General features: G+C 43.8%; 1 protein-coding gene across 2 annotated transcripts; it reads left to right on the top strand.

The window, feature by feature from the left end:
• Positions 1-279: 279 nt before the first annotated feature.
• Positions 280-22,679, top strand: LOC144993949 (transmembrane channel-like protein 6). 2 transcript variants are annotated; one of them, XM_078949984.1, is made up of 21 exons: positions 280-340; positions 5,328-5,478; positions 7,852-7,976; positions 8,052-8,213; positions 10,209-10,373; positions 10,828-10,939; positions 11,015-11,099; positions 12,256-12,513; positions 13,119-13,318; positions 13,387-13,531; positions 13,634-13,789; positions 17,039-17,217; positions 17,291-17,381; positions 17,856-17,953; positions 19,470-19,565; positions 19,638-19,713; positions 19,800-19,933; positions 20,336-20,512; positions 20,584-20,662; positions 21,449-21,535; positions 22,278-22,679. In XM_078949984.1, the coding sequence occupies exons 2-21, from the start codon at positions 5,429-5,431 to the stop codon at positions 22,290-22,292; spliced, it is 2,490 nt and encodes an 829-aa protein (XP_078806110.1). In that variant the 5' UTR covers positions 280-340; positions 5,328-5,428; the 3' UTR covers positions 22,293-22,679. The 2 variants fall into 2 exon arrangements, with proteins under 2 accessions (XP_078806110.1, XP_078806115.1); XM_078949989.1 differs by lacking the exon at positions 280-340 and adding an exon at positions 669-713.
• Positions 22,680-23,066: the final 387 nt, after the last annotated feature.

The raw sequence follows: 23,066 nt of genomic DNA on the forward strand, positions 1-23,066 counted from the left end.
ACCGCAGTGGTTACGTCAGTCCAGTTCCCGTTTGATTGAAACACCAAAGACACTCGACGGGGACTGTACCAAGTACTACAACTTTATAGGGGGCACCTTTACGTTGAGTCGTAATCCTTCAAAGTTTAAATCAGTTAGATTTTTGACACGTTTAAACGTGAATTTCTAAATTGAAGGAAAAAGATATTTGGCATAAGGAAGTTGTCTAAATTATTTTAATAATCATATTTAAAAGTGAACCTGTAAATGGTTTCATCCTCGTGGTTTTGCTGTGAGTGCAGTATTTTGACTGTCAGAAACGGGGCACTCGGATTCAGCCGGACAGTCCGGTATCAGAACAGTAAGTAATGGATTACTTTTGACCGGTTTTATTGCTATTTCACATTTCGTTGTGTGAAACTGGCGGGTTTGTATTTTCCGGGGTGGTGGTTGTTGGGATGGCATTATCGGTAACAGGTTGTTTTTGGTCGTCACATGAGAGCAAAAACATTCGAAAAAAACTTGTCAGGGGGTGCCTGTGAACCCCCTCGACCCTCCTCAGTCAGTTTACTACCCCCGGGGATGGCCATCTTCTGCAGAGGGGTGCATGTTCCCCCTCACACTCGCTCCGCGTTCCTCCACACCCCCCGAAATCAAAAAGTGAGTCACTTTTTCCCATCCGTCAGTGAAGTGGTCATCAGCTAACCGGGGAGTCCACGAACCCGAATTCACAGGTCAGAGTCGCGTTACTTTACACTCAAGTGAAAGTCAAAGTAGCGTTACCCGAGTCAATGTGAAAAAGTGACTGGTGAAAAAAGTACTGCAGTGTTGTGTAACTGAAATGTTATTATTTCTCAGATGTTTGGACGAAATGTCCGTAATGTTACACTCAGCGATTATTACCATGAAAACGGAAACTGCCTTGTTTTGAAGTAATACTTTATCCACATATGTTCCTCCAGAATGTTGAACCCTCACGGGCAGCGATCGACCAGGGCTTATAATGCAGGGGGCAAAACAAAAGAACCACCATCCCATAATAATGAAACATGTTCCCGCCCTGCTCGTGTTTCTCATTTCTCTGAAAGCCTCCTGAAAAAGACTTTATATTAAAGCCAGATGGTGTCACGACTGCTTCCAGAACAGACAGAGTTTTTGAACACGGTAAAACACAAACATGTGAAATCCCTCATCATCATCCTGATCCCCAAAACAACTTCTAGAGGAGGCTCCCCAGAAGAACGCCACCCATCTGGTGTCTTCTCTCCAAATTAAAGCAAAATTGGGTTATTTGAGGTCTTCCCCTCCAGGTGGGACATCTGCAAATTCATTCATCCACCCTCTAAACCTGCTTAATCCCAATTCAGGTCATGGGGTTGCTGGAGCCTATCCCAGCTTCTTTCAGATGAAGGTGGGGTCACCCATTGACTGTATAATAGAACTGGACAAATCACGTACGATGTCCTCCGCAGAAAATGCCTTACTTCTGGTACCAAAAAAATAATGTCAATTCAGTTGCCCGTTTTCCGCTCAATGTCTGGCGCCGTGTTGGAAGCAGATATCCTCAGTATGCTGTGATTGGTTCATGTCATTCTGAGTGCACATTTCTATAGCAACCACTCTCTCCAATCAGGAGTGAGCATGTTGGAAGGCCACACCCTCTCCACTGAATGCGGGCTCGGCAGAATCTGTCAGTCAAATGCTTCGAAGGCTCGGCGCAAGGCCACCTACTTTAATTGGGGCATTTGGTTGGGCAGTGTGTTACTTGAATAACTTATGCTACAGCAAAAATCTCCTGGAAAAAAAATAGAATTAGCAAGAACATGTTAAAAAAAAAGGTATCGGAGCAATAATGGTCATTCTGATGAACATAATGACTGAGTAATAGCTGTTTGTTTCTCAACATGGGATTTCGGCTTTTTGGGATCAGCGGGTACTGTACTTGCCATTTGAAATGTGAGGGGGGGTTGCTCTGTCCAGTTCTCATTTACTGTCAGTGGGTTCACCGTGGACAGTTATTCTGTCCATCATAGGACCACACAGAGACAGACGACCACATGCCTGATCTTATGTGCGGTCAAGCACCCGCTTCCAATGAAAAGTCTATGTATAAAGGCTGTAGAGCCCTTTTTCCGACAGCCATTGGACATGCGCTGAAAGTTAAACCAGTTGAACTTTGACCAACCAGGGACTCTGATTTGTTAGTGACGTGTGGGTAGTGTCTTATTCAAAACGCAGAACTGCCAACCATTTGATCATGGAGGAGAAAGTCTGTGCCCGACTGGAATTATGACACCAAGTTTTTATTTTAATAGAGCTGTGAAATCATGAGATTTGCAATATGATGACATTTTGCAACAAGCCTCTTCTAACTGTGAGTGCATACATTAGTATCGGGTAGCGACAGTCCAGTGTGAACACAAGAATGTCTGTTTAGCGCATTCTTGATCCGCAGGCCGCCGTGCTTGTGGCTTAATGGACAAGTAGAGTCACCAGTAAACCTACAAAACATGTATTTAAACTGTGGGAGTAAGCTAGTGAAATCCCACACATGAACCAGGCGAACAGGCAGACTTCATGCAGGAAGGATTTGAACCAGGACCCTCCTTCTGTGAGGCAGCAGCAAAGGTTTATGTCAAGTTTCAGTGTGTCAGCGTGCGTGTCTGCATGAATAGAGCGTTAGCGTGTTTTGTCCTTTTGACAATGAAGAAGCTCATGCGACCGTGACTCCTGATCAGCTGAAGGTGGCGTGGGTTCGAGGAGGAAATGAGGAGAACATTGGGGGGGGGGGGGGGGGGGGGGGGGGGGGGGGGTTGCAGCCTTTCTGCAGTTGGAAAGCTTCTGCCATCTTCTGTTCAGTTCTCAGTGTCCACTTCTCCATGTTCTTCCACGCTGTAGTGTCCACGCTGTAGTGTCCACGCTGGACCCTGACAGTTCTGACAAAGTAGGGCTAACACTGCTCTGTGTGGGCCGAGGTCCCCACAGCTGTTGAATACTTTAAAAGTAGAGAAAAAAAAGGTCCCCCTCCCTGAAAGAATGGAGGAGCCCCTGATAGCGGGTTTCTGTTAATGCTACAAATTAGCTGAAAGCACTTTGCCTGGGCTCCTTTTGCACTTCAGACTCATGAACCGGAGGCTAACGTCGTCTTTGTCTTTATTCATGCTCTGATCCACTTTGACTCCCACAGCTTCCTCCCTCAGAGAGCCGCTCGAGTCTTCAGATTCAGCACTCTGACGACTTCATTGAAGGAGGCATTGTCCCAGAAACCCTGCAGTAGCTGCTGCTCGCATTAAACCACCGTCAGTGTTTGAGCTGTAGGTTCAGTGTCTCAGGGTGAAGATGATTCCAGACCTGCTTAATGAGGAGGAGCATGTATGCTTCTTTTTTTTTTATTCTTTCTTTGGGGGGGAGGGGGGTCAGGTTGTATCAGCTTGTTCTTGATAGAATGAACTGGAAAGACAAACTTAAGGTTTGATTCCTGCTAAAGACATTTGGTTATTTGTATATGTTTTTGGAAACCAGACAGACGTGCTCTAGGCAAAAGAAACCTTCAGTTTATGCTCATTCCTGCATGTGTAACTGTGAAGGAATGCACATTGTTGTTTTGTTGAGTGTGTGTGTGTGTGTGTGGGGGGGGGGGGGGGGGCGGCAACAGAATCCCTCAAAACAACTTGATGTAATGCTTCTGGCTGGTCTTGTGCTCACATTTGAAGATCTTCAGACTGAGGAAACTGTATCTGGCGGTGGAGCTGGACAGGGGTTGTCCTGATCGAAGCGTCTGCAGCCACGTCACTCATGTTTCTTTATTCGGAGCTTCAGAAGACGTTCCAACACGTCCAAGTTTCTTTTGGAGCAGCTGTGTCTCCTGTTCTACACGAGCAGACACGCATGCACAGCTTTGGAGTGTCTCACTCAGAAATGTACAATCAGCAACTCTGCCTCGTTTTGCTCAGTTCAGTCTCACACAGCAGAGCGTTCTCAAGCAGCAACCAGAGTGAGCGCAGCCTTCCTTTCTGTAACTCTTCTTCCATTTGATGTTCTAAAATGTTACGCACCAGAAACGCAAGATGTTATGACACAATTGCAAGTCTTTACTGGCACTCCATTTTCTGAACAAAGAGCTTTCACATATGCTGTAGAAACCAGAACCTTACATGTTACTGAGAATACTCAAGTTGAAGCAGCGTCAGCCATCAATGATCCAAAGTTGTTCTGATCCTGGTCCAATCCTTGTCTGGTTTTGTTTTGATCCAGAGCTGATCCTGTTTCTATCTTGGTCTGGTTTTGATCTGATCTAAAGCTGGTTGTGGTCTAATTCTGGTCTGGTCCTGGTCTGATCTTACTCTGTTATTCGTCTAAACCAGGTCCTGTCCTGGTTTTATCTTGGTCCAATCGAGGTCATGTTTTTGGTCTAATCGAGTTTATTCCTTGTCTGGTAGTGATCTATTTCTGATATGGTCCTGGTTTGATCCAAAGATGGATCTGGGCTATTGCTGGTCTGATCCTGGCTGATTCTGGTCTAGTTCAGGTCTTTTTTGGTATGATCCTGGTCTGGTTCAGGTCTTTTCTGGTCTGATCTAGAGCTGGCTCTGGTCTGTTCCTGGTCGGATTCAGAGCTAGTCCTGGTCTAAACATGGTCTGGTTCTGCTAACCCGCTGCTCATTGCTTCCATCAAGTTTTGAAACTCTGCACCAAACCCTGCAAACCTGAACGTCTGGATGAATGCAGTGGTTTCAAATTTTGGAATCTGTAAAGTGACAAAGCTGAGCGAACAGGGACCTCTATGCTTCGCAGTTGAAGGTCTTTTCCATCCTTCAGATCCCTTCTGTGGATGTCTCAAAAGCCAAAGCTGAGAACACTCCACTCTAAAAGTTTGACACTGTGATATGTGTGACTGGAAATGGCCTAGCGTGGCTTTTAGACCTTTCCCTTCATTGGTGAATAGCTTCTCCTATTCCTCAGGAGAGCCAGAGGAACACCTAGAGGTTCATTCACTTCTTCTGCTGTAGGTTCTGTTGCATCGCTGACTGATGTTGGAGACAAATGTGCTTTAAAATGCCCAGAATCCATCAAAAAGACAAACCACAGATCCATTGACCACTAAATTCTTGGCGGTGTGAAATTATGGGATGTTGGGTCAAAGTTTGGAGTTGTAAACTGTGATGTCGTTCTTAACCAGTTACATATTCACCCCTTCTTCTCCTAAAAAGGTTTTTGTGTTAATAAGAGTTACAGCTGAAGTTCTCAGTCACTCAGCGTTTGTTTAAAAACGGGAAACAAGCCAGTCCCCCCCCCCCCCCCCCCCCTTCTCCACTAACACAGGTGTTGCTTCTCTGCCCCGCCCTTAGGAAGGACTCACCATGACGGAGAGCAGGTCTGAACAGGTGAGGGTGTGATCCCTCTGTGCTTGATCCACAGCGAAGCCGACAGCCGGGCGGATCGAGGAGCAATGGCTGGAAACTTTGACCTGAACCAGCCTCTCATGGGGGCCGGCCTGGAGTGAGTGTTTTCCTTCTTCTCTGTTTGGCTTCCTGCTATGGACCTTCAGGAATACATTGATCCTGAAGTTCCAACGGTGTATATCCCCCAGCGTTTGTCCGCTTTCATTTTTGTGTCATGTGACCCACAGCGGGCCTCTAGTTCTGACAACATGTTTGAATGTCTGCTTCCTGCACTGTCTGTGTGGAGGTCAAAGGGAAGTGGAGTCCCTCTGACTGACTGATGGAAGTTAAAGGCAGAATTTACCTTGCCATGTTTTCACCTTTGACCTGTGGTCTTCATCATAACCTTCTGAAGAAGACTCACATTAGTCTGACCAAAGAAACAGCTAAATGATGGAAAATGAAAACAACTTCTTTCCAGGAAGTGGGCTCTGTCAATCCTCTGGTGATGTTGTTCATCTTTTATAAACTTGTATTACTGGGGGGTCAAACTCAGTCGCACAGGCGACCTAATTAAAAACACACTTTAGGTTTTTAAAACGTAACTTTTTGAACATAAATATGAATAAAAAAAGGAACATTAATCAAGAATAAATCAAGTTAAACCTTAAATAAAGTATAAAAGTTTGCTCTCCATAAAAATATATTCTGTCAAAATTATACAAAAATGAACATGCTGCAAAACAAATCAAACAAAGCCTGGGAATTTTAATCATAAGGAATAAGAAATTATTCTGTTTTCTTTGCTCTTGTCCATCTTTTTTAGAGCTGGACTCCTGGCATCATTTTTAGCAATAAGTTCCTTTTTTTGCTTGGTGTGTGATGTCCTGTGTGCGTCTTTGTGAAACATGTCAGAGGGATTGGCTTTTTAAAAGCCTGTTATTGTGAATATCATTTTTAGTTCTTATAAAACATTAAAAACAAAATCATAGAACTCATAACTACGATTGCTCCAAACATATTTGGCATTTCCAAACATTTTCCTAATTTTGTGCAAAACCAACAGTAAAAATCCTCCAAAAAACCTCAATTCATTCATAAAAAATGATCTATTGTTTATTTATGATGTCATAAAGTGCAGCTGTTTTCCTGCATTACCTGCTGTCTATGTCAAATACTGACACCAACTAAACAATAGAAAAGACGAGTAATAAAAATATCTACAATGGTTAGTAAATAATACATTATAAACGTGAGCTGAATGATCCAACAGCACGCCATGATCCAGGTATTGCGTAATCGCGGCTGCGCTCCATGTTCAACTCGCAGCCTGCGCCCACTACCCCTCCCCTTTTCGTTCTTAAATACAGGAGCGCGCCCAGCTGCAAGGACGCCAATTCACAGTTAAAGTCTGTGAAATACATAACACAAAACCGAGAGTGGCGCAATTTTTCTTTTCTTCCAAGCACTGGGATGCTGGCCCCCATTGAAATGTGCGCCCCGGGCAATTGCCCGTGCCTAAAACCGCTACTGGCACTGTGTGTGAAACCAAACTAGAGCAAATTACAGATGGGGTGGGGGGCGTTCATCAGCATTCCAGCTCTGTCCAGAGGACTGCTCAGAGATCCCTTCTTAGCTGAGATCATGGTCTTGATCTCCTCTCTTGCCCCTTTTGAACAGTCTGTGGTCACCAACCTGGGTGTGAAACTTGATGCAGTCTTGAAGCTCCACCTCCAAATAAACGCTGTGACCAGGTCCTGCTTTTTTCAGATGCAATTTCTGGCTAGGACTAAGTCCTTTATATCAAAAACGAACCATGTCATCCATGCCTTCGTGTTCTCCAGAATAAATGATTGAAGGTCTTTGTATGCTGGGTTACCCAAGGCTTCATTAGCCAACCTGCAGCTGAGCCAGATTTATTTGTGGGGCAAAGAAGTTTAACCACATAACACCAATTTTGGTCTCTTTGAACTGGCTGCCAGTGCAATACTTGTTTTTTATTCAAATTCTGGTGCTTACTTTTAAGTCCTTGACAGGTACGGACGGCACCTTCTTACCTCTCCAGTCTGCTTTTAAAATATTCCTCCCTAAAGTCCTTACGTCAGTTTGTGTTAATGGTTCCCAGAATCAAACTAGCGTTTGCTGTGTTGGCTCCTAAACTATGGAATCAGTTGCCACCGGCAATTAGAGAAGTCACATTCTTAGAGAGTTTTAAAAGAGAATTGTTCCTCCATTTCAGCCTAGCCCTGTCATTATGCTGGTTTGAATCTCTGTTTTAAATTGGTGTTCTGCTTTTTATTATTTATATCTCTACAATATTTTAATTTGGTTTTATGCTTTTAATTCTTTTGTTTTATGAGTTTACAATGTTTTGTTCTCCCTGTGTACAGCATTTTGGGCCTCCTTGAGTGGTGGTTTTAAGGTGCTTTTTAAATAAACAAATTATGAAATGAGCTGCCTTCTTCTAATTTTTCTCGTGTTCTTTCGTCAGGAGCCCAGCAGACGAAGAAGGAGTTCATGTCAGCTTCAGCCAGCTGATTGCAGAACAGATTGGAGAAAGTCCTGATGGATTTGAGCTGCAGCAGCTGCAGAGAGCTCTGAATGATGAGGACAGAGGTATGCCTCCAAAAGACCTTTTTGTTAGAGTGCGGTGAGTTTCCTTCATGTCTGGATGTTTGGGTTTCTTCACAGATTATGTGGGCGAGTTGGGGTCTGCATTTGAGTATCCGGGGCGGGGGCTAAATGACATGGAAGGGGAGGATGATGATGGAGGAGAAACAGACCCACAGGACGGTTTACCCTGGTCCTCTGCCACGCTGAAGATCCTGTCCTCCATGCCCAGCCGCACCATCGGTGAGCATCAGCTGGTTCTGACCAGCCCAGCATCTGTGTGTTCAGGCCTTGTTTTGGAGGGTCAGGTTCGTTTTTAGAATAAGAACAATTCAAGTCAATCCAATTCAATTCAATTCAATTTTATTTGTATAGTCCAAATTCACAACAACAGTCGTCTCAATGGGCTTCATACCGGTAATTGTAAGGTAAACATACAATCAAAAGGATCATAAATGCATAGAATTCAATAGGATAATACTAAAACTTTAACTAAACAGACTAACTAAAGGAGAAGGAGAGTAGAAGTAGACGAGAATAGAGGATAGAACCCCAGTGCACCATAGTTTCCCCAGCTTCAAACTTCTAGCAGCCTACTAGCAACTAATTGTTATTAAGTTTAATTTCAACACATTAACAGTAAGGTAATATTCTATGAATGCTAACTAGTCTGATAATAAGCCTGTCCAAAGAGGAATGTTTTCAGTCAAACTTTGAATAAAGAAACTGAGTCGGCCTCTGTTACATGAGCTGGGAGTTTATTCCATAAAACAGGGGCTTGGTGGCTAAACGCTCTACCTCCAACCGTACTTTTACTAATTCTAGGAACCACAAGCAGTCCTGCATTTTGTGAGCAAAGTGTTCTGTTTGGGTGGTAAGGCAGTAAGATGTCTTTAATATAGGATGGGGTCATACCATGTAAGGCCTTATAGGTTAACAGGAGGATTTTGAACTTGATTCTAGAATCAACTGGGAGCCAGTGAAGTGAAGCTAACACAGGAGTGATGTGATCTCTTCTGCTAGTTCCTGCTAACAATCTAGCTGCTGCATTCTGAACAAGCTAGAGACTTCTTAAGGAACTCTTAGGACACGCTGCTCACAAAGAGTAACGGTAATCCAGTCTAGACGTAATAAATACATGGATGAGCTTTTCAGCATCACTTTTAGAGAATTTATCTCTGATCTTACCTATATTGCACAGGTGAAAAAATGCAACAAACTGACCTCTGATTATTCCTAAATTCTATTTATTGTCTTGCTCAGTGGAAGTGTGTCCGTCCTGGAACTAGGAAGTTGTGGGTTCAAATACACAGTCAGGTGACCCTGACTTGTATCTGCTGTCCCCCAATAAGACGCAGCAAGCTCCCCACGGTTAAACTCAGACATCGAAATGAAAACGTCCAGCCTGCCATTGAACCAGACTACTTGTCCCTTATGCTGGAAGTGCTACGCAGCAGTGAGGGGGGCTGGTGGTCATCTGCGTGGACCCTCGGCGCCCTCACACTGCTGCTCCACACACTGGAGAAGAACGGGTTTAAGACTCACATCTTCTGTTGTGTCTAAGTTCTTCAGTTTGTGTAAACTTCACGCTCTCAGTTCCAGGAGATTTTTTGATCACTTCTGTCAATTATGAAACATGAAGCTGTTTAATTTCTGTTGAAATGTGATCATATAAAGATCACTTAGACTTTTGAGCTTTTTGTTGGCAAATTCCGATATAGGATATGACTTTTTCTTTTTTTTTTAGGCAGATGTTATTCATGCAAATTTACATGCAACTAAGCACAAACATTCATGTTGGTCACACATGATACGTGCAGCCAAAGTGCACATCGCTGCATTGCCTGCATGTATTTTAACCCTAACCCCGCCCTAATAATGTGCCAATAGTCCTTTTCTTTTTTTTATCAAACAATATTTTGTTTTATAGTAAAAACAATAGTTTTTATAAGTACAATTTAGGGTTTAGCACATTGTGGCATTTTTACAATTGTTATATGAATTTTTTTTCTGTTCGAATTCCTCAGATAGTTTTTAGCAATAAAGAAGTACTTTAAAGGTTTAATGTAATATTTCAGCTTCAAATCAAACTCCTCATCAGCATTCACATGCTTTTCACACTGGGAGAAATTCTCTGCAGTTCCTTCAAATCCAGTTCTCAGATCAAATCATAACAAGAAGCGTTTGTCTTTTCTCCTCTGACAAATGCACCTGATTTCATCTGTGACCCCCGGCCAGGCCGCAGCAGGGGGGCCATCCTCTCTCAGTACTACAACAAGACCCTGCAGCTCCGGAGGCGCGGTCAGAGCCGCTCGTCCCTCCGAGACTTCTCCCGCTCCTCCCGGCCAACCATACGAGGCTACGGCATGGAGGTGGACACAACGGACGGACCAGAGTCTGAGAGTGAGGCCCTGACCTGTTGGTTTGTGTCAATGAAATGTCTGTGTGCGTGTTGGTGTTCTGGGAGGAGGGGGTCTGTTCATAAACACTGCACTCAGGCATGTGAGAGTGAACAACAACAGACCAAGATGAAGTTATTTTTCTCCCTCCTTCACCTCTTTGAAATTAAATCCTCCTTTTTCTTTCTCAGCTTTATAGCCTTTAATTAAAAATAACAACTTTCTTTGAAATCTGTTGGCCTAAAGTTCAGAATTATAAATAAAATGTAGTTGATGAGACAGCCTAACCTGCTTGTGTCACATCAAACCTTTTTAGAGGGTGAAGGTGAAGGTGGGTGTGAATGTACCTGAGACCAAACAGCAGAGATCCTGGATTCATCCTTTCTCCTATAAAAACACAGAAGGACAATGATGGTGGTTATGCTTTGCTTCATCTCCTGGTTGTGGATTGTCTGCAGTGAAGAAGAAGAAGGAGCGCTTGGTGAACAACCTGCAGAACCTCTCCGTGGGAGAGAGACTGAAGATGCTGCGAGGGATGCCTGTGAGCGTGGCTGAGAAAAAAGAGCTGAGGTCAGAGCATCTTTCTGCCTGTCGCCTAACGTTTAGAAACGTGTCATGCTGAGTCTTGCTTTCTCGCTCACACAGGAGGCTAACATTACAAAAGGACAAGCCTCCCCCCTCCAGCAGTAAGATTCCCTGTTGCAGTCAGCTCAAGTTTTACATCATCATAGTAAGTCAGAGTTTTCTGTTCCTCTCAGCGTTTGTCGGTACGCAGCAGGGAGCTGCAGCAGAGTGGGGGTTTTTTTTACCGTGACCCTTGGGTTCATCACTGCAGAGCTCACAAGTGTTTGTTTCTGGCTCTTTCACACAAGACTGAGCAACAAAAGCGTTCCTGTCACCAGGCGTGGCTCTGAGCTCTGCTTAGTCCTCCTGTATTTACTTTCTGATGGGGAAATACAGCTTTGAACGTTGTGCGGCCCAAACGTGAGGTCTCCTTTAAGCTACAATCACCCCGCCCTCTGCAATGTGCGTTCAAGCTGTCACTTAGGTCTGTGTAATCGCGTGTAAATGTCACTTCTGGGCTTCCGTATTCGAAACCCTCGCACTCACCTGTCGCCACGCAAATCTCTACGACTGTTTTCGGGCTGTACGTACAAAACACACGGCCTCTGAATGTGCGCTGCCAGTTAAACCAGGTCAAACTTTGACCAATCAGAGACTTGGATTTGGTAGTGATGTATGGATGGCGTCCCTTTTGATTCACAGAAGTGGCAACTGTTGGAAAATTGATTCTGGAAGAGAAATGATGCAACATAAAGTCTTTTATATATTGGAATAGAGCTGAAAGAAAAAGCCTTGAGCAAGATTCATGAGATGTGAACCGCTTCGACATTTCACACCAAGCCTCTTCCAATTGTTGGTGCCAGACATGCGCTAGTAAACAGTTGGGGGGGAAATAAGAGGAAGAAGCCCCTCCCTGCCTGTCCATTGTGAACACTATGGGCAAAATGCCTGGTATACGCAACATTCTAGGTGCTGCTGCAGCAATGAGGGGCTAAGGTCACGAGGAAGAAGTCTTTCCATCTTCACCCTAGAAAATGTTTTCCACACAAGAAGGTGATGGTTAAAAACCGAGCAGCAGACTAGATCTCCATCATATCTCTGAGGTTTCAGGATGTCACCACATCCTGCTGTTCCTCAGAAGAACCTGAAATGTCCAGCTGAGCACCAAACTACAACTTGTTCATGTTTAGAGAGGGGCTGTGTGAGGTCCACCCATCTCATAAACCTGCACTCTTTCACACATCTAATTATTTTCTACATACCCTTCCCCTGAGGTCAACTTTCCTGAAAGAGTCCTGATGATGTGTGTTTCTGCCCCCCAGGCGGCGAGGCACAGCTGGTACAGCTGGCTGTCCTTCCTGCACTCCCTCCAGCCGTGGCAGTTTCTGTTTAAGAGAATCGGAGGCCGCTTTGGGACCGGAGTCCTCTCCTACTTCCAGTTCCTGAAGACCCTCCTCTTATTCAACGTCTTCCTATTCCTGGTCACGTTCGCTTTCCTGGTGCTCCCCCAGGCGATGCACCCTACAGAGCTGCCTGTGGGGGTGCGAACCTTCTCTGGGCTGGAGCTAATCAGCGGAGCGGTAAGATTAGTGCTGGGGTGGCAGCAAACCCATTTTTTATCATCTTTATTTGGTAATAGTTGACCTCCCGTCTCTGCATAGATGTTTCAAATCTGTCAGACTGCGGGTGGAGGGGTTGGTCGGCTGTCCTCTACTGAACCCCCCCCCACGGTTTTTCTTTTGGATTTTGGCTCTGGCTTTAATTTCTCCAGCTTAAGTCATTAAAACCTGTTTTTAGGACTATAAACCAAAAGCAAAGTCCTAATCTCTGTCAGACACATCTGTCTGTCCTGCCCCCTCCCACCCCCAGTTGAAGTTTGCTTCATGCTTGTTGCTGCTCGATCCTCCTGGAGGATCAGAGAAGAATTATCTGCAGAAAACCTCATGTTGGTTGTATTGTACTTTTCGTAGCATTATCTGCTGAGGTCCTCGTGCTCCTGCAGTTTCCCCGTTGGTTCTTTCCAAAGATTTTGGTGACATTCAATGTTCAGAAAGAAGGACTGCTGTACGTCAGTGGTTGGTTTCTCTATGCTTCTCGCTCAGAGACCCGTTCCAACACAGGTTCAGCTCAATCGAAGGATATTTTTAGACTGAATCTGGTTTCTTTTCCTCTTTCTGTGTCTCAGGGGCTCTTCACCGATACGGTGATGTACTACGGGTACTACAGCAACTCCACGCTGCAGAAGAGCTGTGCGAGAGAGCACAACGCGTCCGCCTCCACCGACCATGACTGTGTGTCCGAGCGCCTCTCCTACAACATGCCGCTCGCCTATTTCTTCACCATCGGGATGTCGTTCTTCATAACCTGCATCATCCTTGTGTACAGGTGCTGAGAGGAAAGCTCCACCTCCCTTTGCTTCTGCTCGTAATTTTGACGCTCTTTTCTGCTGGCAGCATGTCCAAGTCGTTCGGCCGCAGTTTCCGAATTGACAAATCTTACAGCATCTTGGCCATGAAGGTCTTCAGCTCCTGGGACTTTAGGGTCATCAAGAAGAGCTCCGTGGAGCTCATGTCTCAAAACAACTGCACACAGCTGAGGGTATGCAGAAGCATGCTCAGAGAAACCATCTCCACGTCCTTCTTCCTCCTTTTCTGTCCATCAAATGCTGATGAATCTTCTCCTGTTTGGAACTCCCTGCAGGAGATACTAGCAGAGGTGGTTCAGAAGAAGGAGAAGAACGGTGGGTGCCAGGCGCTGTGGCGGCTGATGGTCCACGGGCTGGCGTGGGCGATCTGCATTGGAGGCACTGCTGGCTGTGTGATCAGCGTTTACTTCTTCTCTGAATACATGCACCAGGTGAGGCTGCCGTCCTGCTTTACCTTCATGCGTCCCTCAGAGCCACGCCTCCTGCCAGAGTTGATCTTTCAGTCATTTGTTTGTTCCGGCATTTGAGGGTTGCACTAAAAAAAAATCTTGTTTCAGTGTCAAACTGTCAGAAGAAGAGACGATACACACAGAAACAGAAAGACGCACACACATACTGTATATGCACAGAAACACACTCCTAAACACACACACGTATGCACAGAAACACACTCCTAAACACACACACGTATGCACAGAAACACACTCCTAAACACACACACATATAGTGGTGGACAAAATTGTTGCTACCTCTCAGTTAAAGAAATAAAGTCCACAATGCTCACTGAAATGACTTGAAACGTTCAAAAGTAACAATAAATTAAAATGTATTGAAAATTAAATAATCACAATCAGCCATTACTTTTGAGTTGTTGATTAACAGAATTATTTAAAAAAACAAACTAATGAAATAGGGCTGGAAAAAATGATGGTACCCATAACTTAATATTTTTTATCACAACCTTTTGAGGCAATCACTGGAACTAAACAGTTTCTGTATTTGCCAATGAGCCTTCTCTACCTGTCCACAGGTGTTTTGGCCCACTCCCCATGAGCAAACTGCTCCAGTTGTCTCAGGTTTGACGGATGTCTTCTCCAAATGCCATGTTTCAGCTCATTCCACAGATGTTCAATGGGATTCAGATCTGGACTCACAGAAGGCCACTTCAGAATAGTCCAAAGCTTTTCTCTTAGCCATTCTTGGGGGTTTTTGGCTGTGTGTTTTGGACTGTTGTCCTGTTGGAAGACCCATGACCTGCGACTGAGACTAAGCTTTCTGACACTAGGCAGCACATTTCTATCCAGAATGCCTTAATAATCTTGAGATTTCATTTTACCTTCCACAACTTCAAGACACCCTGTGCCAGATGCAGCAAAGCAGCTCCAAAACAGAACTGAGCCTCCTCCATGTTTCACAGTAGGGACAGTGTTCTTTTCGTTGTATGCTTGATTTTTGAGTCTATGAACATAGAGCTGATGTGCCTTACCAAAAAGATCCAGTTTGGTCTCATCTGTCCAAAGGACATTTTCCCAGAAGCTTTGTGGCTTGTCAACATGCATTTTTGCAAATTCCAGTCTGGCTTTTTGATGATTTCCTTTCAACAGTGGTGTCCTCCTTGATCGTCTCCCATGAAGTCCACTCTGGCTGAAACAACGACGAATGGTGCGTTCTGACACTGATGTACCTTGATCTAGGAGTTCACCTTTAATGTCTTTGGAGGTTGTTCTGGGCTCTTTGGATACAGTTCCAACTATCCGTCTCCTCAATTTGTCATCAATTTTCCCTTTCCGGCCACGTCCAGGGAGGTTGGCTACTGTCCTGTGGGTCTTAAACTTCTTAATAATATGTGCCACTGTGGTCACAGGAACTTCAAGCTGCTTAGAGATGATTTTATAGCCTTTACCTTTACCATGTTTGTCTATAATTTTTTTAAACAGCTGTGATGTCAATTGAAGGACATACCTGAGTTCATCTTGACCCCCTGGGCATTTAGTTCTCAGTCTTTTATGGACATACCATCATTTTTGTCCAGCCCTATTTCATTAGTTTGTTTTTTTAAATAATTCTGTTAATCAACAACTCAAAAGTAATGGCTGATTTTGATTATTTAATTTTCAATACATTTTAATTTATTGTTACTTTTGAACGTTTCAAGTCATTTCAGTGAGCATTGTGGACTTTCTTTCTTTAACTGAGAGGTAGCAACAATTTTGTCCACCACTGTACACAGAAACACACTCCTAAACACACACACACACATATATGGACAGAAACACACTCCTAAACACACACACACATATGCACAGAAACACAAAGACACACACATATATGCACAAAAACACTCCTAAACACATGCACACACATATGCACACATAGACACACACAGATACACACAAACACACACATGTGTATGTACAGAAACACACAGACACACACATATATGCACAAAAACACTCCTAAACACGTGCACACACATATGCACACATACACACTCACAGATACACACACACACGTGTATGTACAGAAACACACAGACACACACTCAAGTACACATATGAACACACACACACACATACATATATGGACAGAAACACACTCCTAAACACACGCACACACATATGCACAGAAACACAAAGACACACACATATATGTACAAAAACACTCCTAAACACGTGCACACACATATGCACACATACACACTCACAGATACACACACATGTGTATGTACAGAAACACACAGACACACACTCAAGTACACATATGAACACACACACACACATACATATATGGACAGAAACACACTCCTAAACACACACACACACATATGCACAGAAACACAAAGACACACACATATATGTACAAAAACACTCCTAAACACGTGCACACACATATGCACACATACACACTCACACATACACACAAACACACGCATGTGTATGTACAGAAACACACAGACACACACTCAAGTATACATATGAACACACACACACAGACATGCTCACAAACACATGCAGGCTAAAAACTTAAAACATGTTCTGAATTTACTATTCTGATCATTTATTTGTGATCAAATTAAGTTATAACACTATTTCTGTGCAGATTCCTTCAGGTCATCTTCTTTCAGGATGATGAAATCAATCACACACATTTCTTGTTGCTTGAACTTGTTGTTGTTGCCTTCTTCCAGTTCAGCTGGAATTCACAGGTGGGTCCAGAAGACTTTTTGCTGCTCGTTTAAATATATACAACTTCCAACATACATCTCAAGAGAACATTTAAATTATATTAAAATGAGTTATAATTGATCACAAAACAGGGTTTAAACTGTAGGCTCTGTACGTTTGCAGCTGCTCCTCTGTACGCAAGGCCTAATGCATATATGTCCAAATATAGACGTACTGATGGACTTGGTCAGTTTCGTCTGAAAATAATCACCAACACTTCATAAAATGTTTGACGCCCAGAAGCAATGACTGGAGCGCTGTAGCTTCAAACTGGTCAACAGGTATGGCTATGCCATAAAACAATAAAAGATGGAGTCCCATCATCAATGCAGGTTTTTGGTCAGGTTTCTCTTGGTCATGTCAAACTGCACAGACTCCGTCCATCTCACTGTAGAAGAATAAGACAAACGGTTTTCTGGAGTTTTTGGAAAGAATTCTTGTTTTTTCTCTCTGCAGGATCTGCAGCGAACGTCCCGTCAGACCAACACACACCCCTTACTGAAGGAAGCCAGCCTGCTGGCTCTGCCTGCTCTGGTGTCCCTCCTCAACCTGCTGCTGCCGAGCCTCTTCAGCCTGGCCGCCTGGATGGAGGAGTACCACTCTCCGTCTGTGCGCACATACGTGGCTCTAGGACGGTATGGCCGCAGCAGGGCTGCCGGACATGCAGAGGCAGTGGGCAGGACTGTAACTTCCTTTTGTCGTCTGTAGAAACTTGATGCTGAAAGTGAGTGTGCTCGCTGTCCTCTGTTATCACTGGCTGGGTCGGGTGGCAGCCAATCCCAGCGACATTAACCTCATGGTAATTTTCATTTCAGACCACCACACACACTGCATACAGAAACAGAACACACACTCCCACCAGACCCCCCCCCCCCCCCCCCTGGCCACGACTAACCAGTTTTAGGTTTGCAGAGGAGCTGCAGGAACACAGAAAGAGCAGTTCGGATCATGGAGCTGCTTACAGCCCTCAGTGTGGGCGGAGCAAAGAGCATCTGAGGGGTTTTTGGGGCAAACTTAATGTAATTGAAGAACAGCAGTGATGGAATCGGGCTGAGCTTCCATGATCGTCCTTCAATGCTTGACTCAATGTCCCAACCCTAACCAACAATATAAAAGGCCTCCTCCTTACACACACATAAGCACACAGACACACACAGAAAGGGAATGCGCTCCTCTGTTGGTTTGTTCTTCAGTGTGGATCAGTGGTTCCTGCTGTTCAGCGTCACAGTGAGTGGACTAACATCACACACGGTTCTTGTTGCCTTCTTCGCAGTGCTGGGAGACGTTTGTGGGTCAGGAACTGTACCGCTTCCTCATCATGGACTTCATCTTCACGCTTTTGAACACGCTGTTTGGAGAGCTGCTCTGGAGGTGGGTCAGGGTGTCTGTTCTCTAGAAAACATCTGCAGAGAATTGAAGATGTTCTCTGGAGTTTATAACCGCTTAATGAATAGATTCAATACAATCAATAAGCAGTTTTATTAAAACTGTGATACTTAAGCACAAATGGAACCGACAAAAGTTCATAAAAACAAATGAAATATTTAAAAAAAATCATACTTTTTAGCAATATTCAAATATTCAAGCATAAAACCTGTCTTCAACTGAGGTTTTTTTTATGTTTTTCTTCTGAAGGTTTATACGGTGAGTGTGGGATGAACCCCGTTGAAATGTGTTCAAAACATTTATTCTTTCTTCCTAACTCAATGTTTTCTTCTTCTTAATTATTAAAGCTTCTTAAAGATCAACTTTCTTTCAATCACATGTTTCAATTGAACTTTTATCCACTGCAGGTTTCTCAACAGTTGAGCAGGAGGAAAAAATGAAAAGAAGAAACCAAAAAATACCTCAGCTAACAAATAATGAAGTGAAGGAACAGGATTAGGCTTGAAGGGATGTTTTACACAGAAAGAAGAGACTCTTTAATCTGTGAAAACATCACTATCTAAAAAAAAGTCCTCAATGTCAAACTGAGGTTCTTGTCACCTACTGAGGAGAACATCATCGAAGGATCCAGAGAAACTTGTCTAAGCCTCTGGGAATTGGTTTTAGATGATGCTTTTTGTCCCTCATGGAGATCATATCATCAGTGACATCACTGCATGATCCAGAAACCTCTGTGGGTGAACTTCATCCTCCTCATCTGTAAAATTCCTTTAAAGTCCCAACTTTGATCTCCTGAAGTCTTTAAACAGTTTGGAAAAGGAAGAGATGCTGCAACATAGTAACCATGGTAACCATGTCCCTTCTGAGACCTGCAGAAGCTTCTGTGAGATATGAGGATACTTTAGTTTTTATTCAAATGTAAAGAACACTTTTCCTGAATTCAGGTGTGTTGTCTGCGGATCTGGACCAATTTTTTTGGTCCAGATCCGATTTTGAGTCACTTTATTTCAGAATCTGCTGAAACCGAGTTCCGATCTGATTGCAACACAGCAAAAACAATGACCAAATTTAACAGACAGATCCAGATTGTCGCTGATTTATATATATTTTTTTCAATTAACTCTTAAACAGAGCACTTTTTAAAAGTAGTTTGAACAATCAACCAAAATGGTTAACTAGTTACTATTCAAAATAGGTGATAATTAGTAATGTCAGAAAGTTTGGTGCCTGCAGTTTTAGTATTTTCTGAACTGTTTTTGATCAGACGTGATTCAGACCTCCAATAGAAATTCCTAGAATTGAAAAACAATGACTTTCTTTCAAAATTATTGCTTCAGCATGAATGTGAGTATTCATGACTAACACATGTCACTGGAGCCATTTATAAGTGGTGGTTGTTTTTGAGACATTGGTTTATAAAAACATCATCCCCGGTTTCTGGTCACGTGACCGGATCGGAACATCACTAGTGGGCTCCATCATGTTTCTCTGCCGCCTGCAGGTTGTTTTCTCGGAACGTGCTGAGGAGGAGCAGGAATCCGGCGTTCGATATCGCCCGGAATGTTCTGGACCTGATCTACGCACAGACGCTGGCCTGGTACTGAATGTTCACATGAGCATGAAGCCTCTCCACGGCCTTCCACTGACCACCGTGAATGTGTTCATGCAGGATCGGCGTCCTCTTCAGCCCTCTGCTGCCGGCCGTGCAGATCCTCAAGCTGCTGCTGCTCTTCTACGTCAAAGTGGTAGCTCAGCCCGAACTCTGTGGCTGTTGTGGCGGTCAGGTGGTAGCTTCATCCACCCTCTGACGCCCGCTCTCCTCTGCCTGCAGACCAGTGTGATGATGAACTGTCAGGTCCCCCGGAGGCCCTACAGAGTCAGCCAGATGACCACCATCTTCATCACCCTCCTCTGCTTCCCCTCCTTCCTGGGTGCATCTGTGTGTGTAACTTACACCATGTGGAGGTACTCCGACCTGAATTTACCGAAAACCTAAAGTTTATTTCAAAAGATTAATTTAGAAACTGGTGGTTCTTTGATTTTTATGACAATCCTGTGTGGTCGTCCACACAGGATCCTCCTGTATGGAGGGGTCTCCCCCGTCACAGGAGCAGGAGCCTCCTTCTTACCCTTTAACACCGGAGGTTTAGCTTTGTGCGTCAGAATCTGGTAGAATTACCTTACCTGTGTAAATAATCGGAGCGTAACTGTAGTTTGGAGAGTTTGTTTCATTTTGTGTTGCTGGCGATAGTTCTTGTGTTAAAGGGTTATTAAGCGCATCACTGATGGATGCGATTGGCCCCTTATCGCACAGACCCTCTGCTTCTCCGTGCACGCTCAGCACTCACCTGCTTCCTCTCCCCCCAGCATCAAACCCTCTTCCTCGTGTGGCCCGTTTCGGGGGCTCAGGACCATGTTCCAGGCCGGGAAACGCTGGGTTCAGGAACTGGAGAAGAATAATCCCGACCTTTCCGTGCTCGCCAGGGTGCACGCCTACCTAGTGGAAAACCCGTTTTTTCTGTTCGTTGGAGCAGGCATCTTCCTGTGAGCGTGCATGTGCACATGCAGCTGTTTGAGACTGAGGACTGTGGGTCAGTGTTTGTTTCTCCCTGCAGGATCGTGATCTACTTCTACAGCCAGGTGGTGGACGGCCAGAGGAAGGTCATCGAATTGCTGCAGGAGCACATAGAGGAGGTCAGAGACACTCTGCAGAAAAGCCCGTCTTTGTTGATCAGTTTGTTTGATTTCCATGCAGGATTCAAGACAAACATCAAAAATAACTTTCATCCCAGTACTCAGAACTGGCCTGAATAGTGGTTTATTTGAATTCCTTCAAGTCTAAAAGTGATCAATATTTAACTCTGGAGGTTTAACGATTCATTTTAATATTTTGATTCATATAATCATTTGTTGTTGACGATACGATTTACAGTCAATATTAGTTCATTTCTAACAATCCAAACCTAAAATCGTTCCAGGGCGTCTTTAGCCAAAAGCAGTGTGACTCGGATGCTTTCATCTGATGGATGTCACGGATGTCTGCAGCAGGAACTTCTCTCTTTGTTCTTTGATTTGTAAATTTTCAACCAAATTTGGGTCTACAGTGCGCTCTCTTCCTGGCTTGTGCACGTGCAGCAATCACAGTAAAGACTCTGCTTTCCCCTCATGCGCTCAATCGTAATCGCTTCTTTCTTCTGAAACTTTTTGCGGCTCTCTGACTTAAACCCCTTCCCCTGGGGGAGAAACGAAGGCGTTTTTAGCAACAAATCTTCTTTTTTGCAGATTTTTGGCTGAAGAAATGTCTGCAGAGAAGAAGAAAATCAATAAAAAGCGATATTCACTTGCCTAAGTGCATTCTTCTGATTCTAGAATCTTTTTTTTAATCAATGAATTTAGAAAGTTTCTCTGTCTCATCAGGACAGCTAACTACAAAGGAGGTTTTCACTGTTTGACAGTTTTCCTCTTCTACTCTTTGTTCAGGAGGGAGCGCATAAAAAGTACCTAATCTCTAAACTTCAGAACATGCATGAAAGCAAAAAGAGAATCCCCAGAAGACTCAGGAGTCAGGTGAGTCTGATGCTTTGCTCCTGCATTTTCAGAGCCAGAGTACACGCTCACAAAAATCAGAATAAGAGATTTGAACTTTGACTGGAAATGCAGGGACAAGAAAATCCTCTGCGTGACTTTTTTTGACAGTTATTATGTAAAACAGCGTAAAGATTGTAGCAGCACTGCTGTTAGCTTTGCTGTGTGACTGCAGAAACAACATGTTGCTGCTGTTTGTGTCTGCGAGGAAGAAACAGCGATTAGCTTAGATATGCAGCACATCACCGGGGTCTCATGTGACTTCTGTCTGCAACATTTTATTATAAAACTAAAAATGTATCCAATAAAGATGCACTCAGGGGAAAATCTCTGAATGTTAAACCGTTTCAGTAAACGATTTTCCCGTTTACAATAATGTGAGGAATCAGAGAAGGATCAGATCGTTGTGCGTGTAAAGGGACTCCCCTGAAATGACTGTTTCTAGTTTCTTTTCTTCTGGAAATGTACACTATCATTGAACTATTGGCAGTTCTTTTTTCCCAGAGATGTGGTTTTTGTAGTTTTTTCTTACCGAGAAGGACGGCATAAGTGCAGTCTAGCATAGTCTGTTGAGTTCATTTTAGCCATTACCTATTGATTTTTATGGTTTCATGTTCTTATAAAATTACCGGTATGAAGCCCATTGAGACGACTAATGTTGTAATGTTGGGCTATATAAATAAAATTGAACTGAATGGACTCACTGTGTGCTGTTCTTCTTCAGGACTCTGGCTGTTGAAGCTGCTCCTCCTGCAGAAGAGCCTTCTCCGCTGAGGAGCCTGGCTCCCGCCGGAGCTTTGCTGGGATCAGTCAGGATCCTTCCTACAGATTATTGGAGCTCTGATGTTTGCTCAACAGCCAGAATAAAGAGGAATTTGAGGCGTCTGGAAGAAACCAGCAGCAGCCTCCGTGTGGATCACCTGAGACACTGATCACTTTCTCATCCACTGTCAATTCATGTTTTTTCTGTTATAGGAAAAATACTTGATTGTTAAAACTTTTTGGAAAAAAGTTTTTGCTTAACAAGTTTTAGATCTGCATGTTTTTGTTTATTATTTTTTTTAGTTCTGCAACAAAATGAATGCAAAATGTTTTCTCTGTTTTTGTAATAAATATGTAACTGAAACAGGAGTGTTGGTAGTTCAGCTTAAGGGGAAACACAGATTAACTAGTGGAAGTAGATTCTAACCAAGGTTCCAGTCTATTATTAAAAAACACATCTGCATCCATTATTTAGGATTTATCTCAGGGTAAAAGAGATTCCTGTTACTTTCCATTACCATTGGTAGTTTCCGTGGCAAACGGGGTCTCTGAACAGAAGAAACGGCAAAACTGCTAATTCCATCGTAAATGTTCAGAAAAGAAGGAAGAAGATGGCTGCATGGAGCCCATGGGGAGGAGTTTTGTAGTTTAAGGCCCTCCCTGACCCAACCCTGACTTAGGACAAGCACACTAAAACACTGGAGAGCACCTCCATGTGTTTTTCAGTCATTTACAGGCATTTACAGCAGCC

The sequence above is a fragment of the Oryzias latipes genome, chromosome 1, assembly GCF_053564925.1.
Source record: "Oryzias latipes strain Hd-rR chromosome 1, Olatipes_Hd-rR_3.1".
In the NCBI taxonomy this organism is placed as follows: domain Eukaryota; kingdom Metazoa; phylum Chordata; class Actinopteri; order Beloniformes; family Adrianichthyidae; genus Oryzias; species Oryzias latipes.

What these genes read in the sequence shown, in the direction of transcription:
- LOC144993949 (XM_078949984.1), top strand. Translation starts at nt 5,429, where the DNA reads ATGGCTGGAAACTTTGACCTGAACCAGCCTCTCATGGGGGCCGGCCTG. An exon ending in TCTCTGAATACATGCACCAG is followed by an intron (nt 13,790 to 17,038) that starts GTGAGGCTGCCG and finishes TTCTCTCTGCAG; the next exon opens with GATCTGCAGCGAACGTCCCG. An exon ending in CCAGCGACATTAACCTCATG is followed by an intron (nt 17,382 to 17,855) that starts GTAATTTTCATT and finishes CCTTCTTCGCAG; the next exon opens with TGCTGGGAGACGTTTGTGGG.